Consider the following 9,193-nt stretch of genomic DNA (forward strand, 5'->3'; position numbering starts at 1 on the left):
GATATTAATTAGTCTTCCATCATGTGCTCGTACTGGCTGGCGCTCAGAAAGCAGTCATATGCCTCATCACACGAGCGCACCCTGGGGACGACCTCACATCCTGAATATTTACATCAAATTTGACTGCTATGACATTTAAATTTCACGCAAACAGGAAGTCTGTGGTTTCTTTCTACAAACCAGTGACTAAAATATGAAAGAAGACACAGATGCTAGCACAAACCCAAGTCTTTAATTTCTCCCCCGACAAACTATGGACAACACATTTATACAAGATAGAGGTATCCAAATATGTCAAATAACAATATTAATTCATATCATTATTATAACATTAATAACATGGAATGTAGTACTCTCCATTGACATTCTTTTTTCAACTTTTAGTTTATTTTATGAAACATAAAAGAAATAACTCTATATCGTCTGTCTCTGATACCTATATGAATATAGTCTCTTTGAGTGAGGATGAACAGGGGAAGGAGGATGGCTGAATGAACAGGCAAGTAAAGAAGACGAAGGGAGGGTGTAAGCTCACTGCCTCTCCTCCCATCGACTCTGTCCTCATACACAACTCCTGCTCCCTCACGTAGCCCTGTCTCAGTGTAAACACACACTTGTTCAACCGAATGTGTTGAAAGTGCTTGTTTGTGTGTGCAAAATGCCGACGCTTTCTTTGGGATCAGACACAATGAAAGCATTTCTACTGTCTCAGCCTTCACACTGCTTTTATTTGCTGCCTACCCTTCTGTCCTAACGGTGAACTGGATTAAACAGAATGATGACGATGGGTGAATCACTGCATCAGTCACACTTCTATGTTAACGTGCAGGTCTGTTTAATATCCCGAAGACGGACACACACAACGGGAACATCGAGAAGCACCAACGGCAGAAATGGGAACGGGGTCCAATGAAAGGCCAGCTACAACAAGGTCTTGTTGTAGTCCAGTCCTCTTTTCTTGTGTGTGTTATTGTGAATCTGTGGCTGAATGTTTGTGTGTGTGTGTGTGTGTGTGTTATGTTGTCAGTCTTCAGTCTGTGCTGTGGTTCTCCAGCTCGGAGATGATGGTGATCAGGTTCTGGAGACCAAAGATATAGCCGCTGTCCAGGCCCTCGTACACCACTCTGTCCTCCTGGTAATGTCTGCAGGTGGTGTGGGCAAAGTCTATCATCCTCACATCCACCACGGGGCTGCGGGGGTCTGAGCGGGACAAGCGAGCCTGGCCGACACCCGAGCCCCCGCCGCTGCTGCTGCCATCGCTAGATGTGGAGGGGCCGTGCGGAAAACCAAGTGCACCTGCTACTTCCTCCTCCTCTTCCTCCTCCTCCTTTTCTGGTTCAGCCTCCACCTCCTCCTCCTCCTCCTCCTCTTCTTCTTCCGAGAGGCCGTCCTCAGTGTGCTGGCGCGCGTGTTTTCGGTGGGGTGCTCCGTCGTAGATGATGAGCAGGGAGCTGGAGTAGAAGCGGTAAGACTCACAGGCTTCCAGGGCAGCTTGCATGTCTCTGAGCCTGTGCAGCACCGGGGAGAGGAGTTCGCGTCGCAGATGCCGTCCGCTGTGGAAGAACTGGAACAAAGCCTCCTTGAAGTCTGGCAGGGTCAGCCTGCGGCCGTGGAACTTGCTCATGAACATCAGCTGGCCCGTGTCAGACTGGTACACCTTAAGGGATGGAGAAACATGGACAGGTTGGAAAAGCAGAGCAGGCTTAGTGATTACTTCCATAATACCAAAGATGTGTTTGACTATATTGAAAGTACCGCCTAAAGTTTATTGTACAACAAATGTTTTGTCTTATTCATAATTCTTTCTAGTTACTACTAGGAGACAAATGAGATATAATCTGGACAGAGCGAGGCTAGCTGTTTCCCCCAGTTTCCAGCCCACCTGCATGCCAGAGAGGCAGACTCCGATAGAGGATGCCGTGCTCTGCTGACACTTGCGGATCTTCACGGCCTTCTTCTCCTCCGAGGCATCATCTCCGTGCTGCTGTGTGCCCATCTTCAGGTCCAACACGCACGGCATGGTGTGCCGCCATGTCAGGTTCTCCAGCAGGATGAACTCTGGGAAACTGTGTCAAGGAAAAAACATGGCCTTCTTCTACGCTAATCAGCTCACAACTTAAAACTGCTTGACAAGGTTAGATAAAAAAATGCAGATTTAAGCTCTTCCCTCTACAAGTTTCACAGCATTCATATAAATGCTGTTATCATTACAATACGTACAGGCAAGTCATGGCAATATCAAGTAACTAATGGGAGTGCTTTGGAAGCACAGCTCCACAGGACAAAGACATTGATAGCTAGACATTAGATAACAGGCCTCAGGTATATGTTGGAGCCACTGATAATCATGTATGCGTTTCAACTGCATGTAAATGGGTAGCCATTGTTGTGTCATGCCATGTCCTCTGGCCTGGAACCTCTGAACAATTGATCCTGTCTCTTTCCAATGTGATATTGAATGTTGGCTAAAAAGGAATCTAAAAAAACCCAACAAAAAACAGTGTAGCCCTCAGTCAGTGAAAGGATACTGTACTGGTTGCGGTGCTTGGCGTTCTCCTTCATCTTCTGCAGGTGGTACTGTTGACACCTGAGGCTCCAGGGGTTGTGTTTGAGCTGCGGTACAGCGTTACTGTGGCTGCGCTCCAGTCTGTAGTAGAGCACCTCGGCCTGCCGCAGCCACTCCAGCTCCACATCCTCCTGCAGCTTGTGAACACTGGACGGCGGAGGGAGAGAGTTTTAGGCACAAAGATGAGAGAAAAAACAGACTCAGTATCTGCTTGGGTAGTAGAACATAAAATTAGAGGGCGGTGATGAACTGTTATATTGGATATAAAGAGGAACCCAACTGAATAGTGTCTTGCATTCATTATCATCCATCCCAAAAATCAGCTTCCTCATATATTTCAACCAGTATCATCCTTCCAGTTGTTTCACCACTTCGGGCCAGGGCTGACTAAGTTTTGTGTTTGTGTATACGCCCAGACACGCATCTATTGCAGTTATGTAACCCTGAGGCTGTGACCCTCTCTCTGGCTGCCAAGGCCAAGCATCAGCCGCTCACAGTATTTGGAGCCAGTTTTGCCTAAGGTTAAATGCGTAAGTCAATGTGTGCGTCATCAGTCGATTAATGTGAGTCTTCAGACTAAAGATTGCTTTAAATAGAACATGGTTGTGTAACGGTTCTGAAGTGATCAATGCATCATCTTCCATTTCATTTACCTGATCCTCCATAAAAGTGTGAGAGTGACTCACTTTGCCCCCACCTGTTGGTGCATGGACTACGCCTTCCACTTCACTATCATGGGTAACTAGTCTCTCAGTGTACTGCTGTCTCTGCTGGGACATTTTCTTTCATCTCACCTCTTGTCCTTGTCTTTACGTGAGTGGCGGCTTCGGCCATCTTTGCTGTAATTCTCGCTGTCCACAAGCAGTGAGGACGCAATCATTTTCCCCAACTTGAGCATCTCACTTTTGGGCTCGCAGTCGGCTGAGGGGTCCTTGTTCTCCAGATCTGCTGCTGGGTCACTCTGGAGGGGGTAAGCGATGACGCAGTGGTTCCCTTCTTCATCCTCCTCGAAGCTCACTGACACCACACCTGAGAGCAGGACATAGAGGGAGACGGAAAGACATCTGTTAGACATTTGGGTCGTGGAGCAGTGAAGAGAATATGCCTCTCATAAAGAATCAAAGCACAATAAAGCTGACGAGAACACAAGCTCTTAAGTGCTAAGATCTCTTATCCTCATCTTGCTGCCTTGTGCAGCAGCTACTGTCTACACCCACATCTCTTTAAGACATCTGTTCCAACAATGTCTGGACAAAACTATAACAGACAAGAGAGGATGGGACAGAGACACTGAGCTCTCAAAGCAACACAGATAGATAGAACAATCAATACCAATGTGCAGGTGGCTTTTAATTGTGTAAATCCATACACACAAAAACAAACCATGCTCTTAAGTAGGTCTAATGCTAAAATGCATAAAGCAACATATATACAATAAGAGCCCAAACACAAATGACACAAGGCTCCAAAATTTAAGTCAGTTCTCTTTATTACCAAACATTGCAACTCACACAAAAGGATGAGCAATATACATATACAGAAATACACAAAGCATCACTGCACACTGACACAGAAAAAAAGATATGATGCTAGTCTACAGGCTTCAGCTACTTCAGCTAGAGAAAGAGCACAACAAATAATAGTCAGCATGACAGCATGACAAGGTCCAGCAGATTCCCAAAGCTTGTTTGTATCACAAACAGCCTTTCCTCCCCATGGTGTACCATAATATGGCTGAAGGAGAAGCCAAGATAAGGTGAAGGAGAGGAGGACTGAACAAGTAAGTTACAATAAAGATGAAGAGGTGAAAACGCTGACATGGAAAAGAAAGCCACAAAATATTCATGGCACAGCAAGGGAAAGGGAAGATAAAAGTGACTGATTTAAATTAAAGGGTTTTTGTTGAGGCTCAGTATTTTGGAGGTGAACATTAGAAAGCAGCAGTGGGGCTTTTAGGACAATCAGAGGAAAGTGATCGCTTAGTGTCACCTTTGACGTCTCTGCTGGACACACAAAAGAAACAGCTGCTCTGAGCCCGTGAGGCAGTGTCTTAAATAACATTTAAAGGGGATATTATTTTAACCCATATCATAAATAACAAAAGAGCTTGTTGAAATATGTGAGAGAGATGAAAAGGTACGCTCAGTAAGATGTGACATGTTGAACCAATCTAACAGACTTGTTGTTAATGTCACTTACTGTGCTTCATCATTTAAGATCTTAAAAAGGGTGTGTTGGACTAATCCACAGTCTTCCGGACTGCTACCCATGTTGACCTTTTCAGTCGACTTCATGGTCTCTGTCCAGCAGCTCCCTCTGGATCTGAGCGAGGAAGGATCTCACTTTGTATCCTTGTGCTGGATGAGTGCCAGAAAAATAAATAAGGGCAAACCTGACTTACCTGTGTTAGTGCAGCCTCCTACAAACAGGACATCACAATAGGGTGGCCTGTTTGTAGGAGGTCCACTTGCAGTCTCAGCTGCAGCACCCCCCTGTGGCACAATCTGGTACATGCTGCTGGCAGGCATCTAGAAACAACACTTGAGCAGGAGCAGAGAGCTCTGTCTCCTAAAAATCTCTCAATTTACACTTTACAAACAACCTGCAAAACAGCAATTCCCACCTGACATGCACATATGCACATAGAGCAATGAAATAAAGACAGAGAGATGCATAACAACACAGCAAAACACAACAGCCACATCACAGGTTAGAAAAGGCTAGTTTGCATTACCTCTATACTGGGGGGTAAACTTCCTAATTGCAGCAGGCAGACTCTTGTAGAACTGGTGTTCGCGGGGTATGAGGGGCTTGCAAATGGTCTGCTCCCCGAAGCGCAGGACGCAGCAATGTCCCCCGACCTGGTGTACGAAGGGCTCAAGCATCACCCCTTTCTCCATGTAGCACTGCTGGTGCTGCAGCTGGTGCTGCAGCTGGTTCTGCTGCTGTTGCTTCTGCTTTTGCTCTGCATTCATGGCCTCCTGGGCCTGAGCCTCCACAGCCGGACCCATCCTCCTCTGGCCCTGACCACACTATCGTGGGCATTAGCCTCCTCACGCACGCACACACAATGTGGTGGGGGCCCAATCTGGCTGGACACAAACACACACACTCACTCGCACGCAGATCCACAGAGGACTAGTCGAGGTATCTCGCATTAAGGTTGCAAGTTACTCCCACTGTGTCTTCAGAAGCTGTTGTTGTGATGATGATCTGCTTCGTCTGTGCTGTTGGGATTCTGCTGGTCGAAAACAAAGGACAGGAAGGAGGAAAAAGAAGAGAAAGAGAATAAAAAGCCGAGATTTAGTGGCTATTGAATTCCTTTTTAACTCCTTGTCTGGCAGGTCTTGTAGCTGAGTAGAAACATAAAGCCTCTGAAAGTCCTTTAAACGATGTTTATACTAGTGCTGCAACGGCAGCTAAAGCAAGCAGAAACAGATCCTGCTTGTGCCTCCACTGCAGACTGGACGCTCTCTGACAGCTGAGAGCTGGCTCACCACTGGTAAGACTCTCACAAGCCTGACACTCTGCCCGCCCCTCGTCACAAGCAATCCACCAATCAGGAGCACCCAAAGCAGGTTGTTGGGTGGTAACCCTTCGAGGGAAAGGAGCACGCAAACAAAGACAGTGGTGGGAGGGGGGGTCTGGGGGAAGGGAGAGAGAGAGAGAGAGGAAAGCAGAATAAAAACAAGGAGGGAGGGCGAAGCTGAACCCAAAGCTGTTTCTCTCTGTGTGACAGCAGGATTTTAACAACCTGACAGAACAAGCAACACTATTTCCTCATATAAAGTGAGGTGCAGGGAGAGCAAGGGGGAGATAGAAACACACAGCACGAAACACACTGGCAGTAGTCAAATATAAACAAAATTACTTACACTAAGTACACAGAAAACTTGGCCTGCTGTGGTAATGTGTGATTGTCATTTTAATATTGTCACACATTAGAAGATGTCTAAAATTCCAACCGGAGGCTTTCTGGCTGCCAGCCGGTTGGGATCCAATTTCCAGCTATTACATAGCAACTGGGAGGAATTTTTACAGATCATAGTAGATCCCCGCTCAATAAGAATTTGAAGGACTCATAGAAACTGAAAGAAGATGGAGATGTAAATGGCAACAGAGGTCAGGTTGTGGTGTTATGAAGTTAGGGTGACGTAGACAGCAGAGAGAGACAGGAAGCGAAGGGGAGAGAGAGGGGGGGTGACATGCAGCAAAGGGTCTGGGCTGGATTTGAACCACAGCCGCTGTGTTAAGGACTCAGCCTTAATATGGTACACGCTCTACAAGGTAAGCTAGAGGGGCGCCCCATGCAGAGCCCTTCTTGACACAGATTATCGTACAACATCTGATTAAACCAGTCCACTCACTGCTGCCTCCAATCATGTGAGTCCACCTTCAAACTGCTGGAGGGAGAACACAACACAGACGAGTGCATGGTGTATTGTTACCAAAACATGTAGAACGTTCATCAGTGTGTGGTTGTGTGCTCGTTGGCTCTAAAATGTACAGCACGCAAAAAAACACAGTATGAGTTTTTTTCGTGCTGTAATATACAGTTGGACACTGGCTGGTAGTGCAGGGAACAGAGTCAGAGAGCCCAGCACTAATCTCTCTAATCCTGTCTCTTGGAACACAAGAGGGAAATAGGCCATGACAAACAAGTAGAAAATAGCCACAGTTACACTTAAACACACATATGTGTTGTGTACATAAATCTGAAGCTTTCTTTCTGACGGTGGGGTGGCCCCTGCAACTTCTGGGCACCACTTACAAACCCACCTCCTCTGATATCTTTCACCAATGGGCACCTTTATGGACAGACCACTCAGACAAACAACGCCTGCTTGGTGTCAGCATGGAAGGCTCTGTTGTGTCACCTCTGACTCCCTGCAATCACTTCATTTTGTGTTTTTCAAGACAGCCCAACACACAACGCAGGTGTGCAAAATCAGGATTTGATGACAAATGCAACCTGTTAACCAAGGATAAAAATAATTCCTGAGCTTATGACCATGCGCTTGTCTTGGATCGTACACAAACTATGTCAATGTCAACGCCTGTATTGCGTGCTATATTAAAATTAGCAATCACAATGAGAAAGAGAGTTGGAAATGACAGATAGTTGGCAATGTCAAGGGGCCAGCATTAAAATCCGGATAACCTGCAAGACACCGGAGTGATATAGTTCCACATACAGATGATGAAATGAGATTAATTACTCTGAGCAAAACAAGCACGATGCGTGTCATTTCTATCCACATTTAAAGAAACACGACACGTACTATTTGAAGAGTTCAGACACTCGGACACCTCATTGACATCCATAAGCTCACAGGCCACCTGGCACAAACATAAACAATCACGGAATGGAAGTAGATCAAATAAATGTTTAAGTGATTTACAGCATAAGCGATAAACCTTTAAATGTGTGCAGAGGAATTTAACAGACGCATGATGGAACATTGAAGCTCAAACTGGAAAATGAACCGTGCAGTGGAAATGACATACTGCAAAGTGCAACAGAAATAAAAAGGGGAAGTAAAAGCCCTGACCTTGAAAGAAATGGGCCGAGTGCAGCATGGGGCAGTTGGCAGGGGCTTTTCACAGTGCTGATGAGGTGTCTGCCAGGCGCAAACAGAGACACTGGGATATGCAGCCAACAGGAAGTTGGAATCCACCTCCAGAGTACAACAGGCGTGCAGTTAGAAGAACGCCTCCTGACAAGATCAGAGCTTTTCCAGCCTTGACAAAAAGGAGAGGGCATATTTGAATCTATTCTAACAAGGTATATCAAGGAAACAGCTTTGCAAATGGATTTTAAATGTCCTTGGTTTGTGTCTGCTGCTCTCTTCTTCAGCCTGATGATTGCAGGTCAGTCAATGACAATTTTAGTTTCTTCTATGACAAGTAAGGGTTAGGGGCTCAGTTAGGAAACTAGACTGATTCCACATCCTGGAGCGGAGCTGGTTGCAGTGATCTGACGCTCCAAAAATGTCCCTATTAAAATCACTCTGAATCCCCATAAAACACGATACATATATATAACTATACAGAGGGTCACTGAGGGAAGAACTAAGGACACACATAGTCAAGGTCACCAGTACATAACGTGAATAACAAATAAAATTTTCATTGAAAGCCATTTGCAAACCTGAGGTTCAAAGTTCAATCTTATATTCCAGCATCTCAGTTCTGTAGCCGTTGCCATGGAAATGATATGAACTACCAAAGCCTACAAACGTGTTTACAGTTTCTCTCATTCTTATCAATTTGCTTTGAGCCAGTGTTTTGGCTCAGTGTGCTTTCACACTAATATGCTTTACACTGGAACACAAACTATCGCCAAGCATTTTTATTGACACTTTTGAATTTAAATTCAAAAGTCACATGCCCAGTTTACTACACATGCACGTCTTTGGCTTGTAGGGACAAACTGCAGCTCCCTGAGGATAAGGTCAAGGACCAGAAATAAAACCTGGATTCATCTTGCTTGCTGTGCATCCTACACACTAAGTTGAAGACGCCATGTCGCCTCCACTACAATATTTGACCTTAAGCGTCTGTGCTTATCTTCCGCTCCTCATTCAGAGTTATTCAGAGTCAAAGTCATGCAGCCAACTGTCTCGA

General features: G+C 45.6%; 1 protein-coding gene across 1 annotated transcript; it reads right to left on the reverse strand.

Moving 5' to 3' along the window:
* Nucleotides 1-213: 213 nt before the first annotated feature.
* Nucleotides 214-5,766, reverse strand: LOC139282725 (inositol hexakisphosphate kinase 2-like). Its single transcript, XM_070902571.1, has 5 exons — nt 5,301-5,766; nt 3,361-3,595; nt 2,529-2,713; nt 1,883-2,058; nt 214-1,657 (listed from the first exon to the last, which is right to left on the reverse strand). The coding sequence occupies exons 1-5, from the start codon at nt 5,575-5,577 to the stop codon at nt 1,031-1,033; spliced, it is 1,500 nt and encodes a 499-aa protein (XP_070758672.1). The 5' UTR covers nt 5,578-5,766; the 3' UTR covers nt 214-1,030.
* Nucleotides 5,767-9,193: the final 3,427 nt, after the last annotated feature.

This window comes from Enoplosus armatus, chromosome 3, assembly GCF_043641665.1.
Source record: "Enoplosus armatus isolate fEnoArm2 chromosome 3, fEnoArm2.hap1, whole genome shotgun sequence".
NCBI classification, from domain to species: domain Eukaryota; kingdom Metazoa; phylum Chordata; class Actinopteri; order Centrarchiformes; family Enoplosidae; genus Enoplosus; species Enoplosus armatus.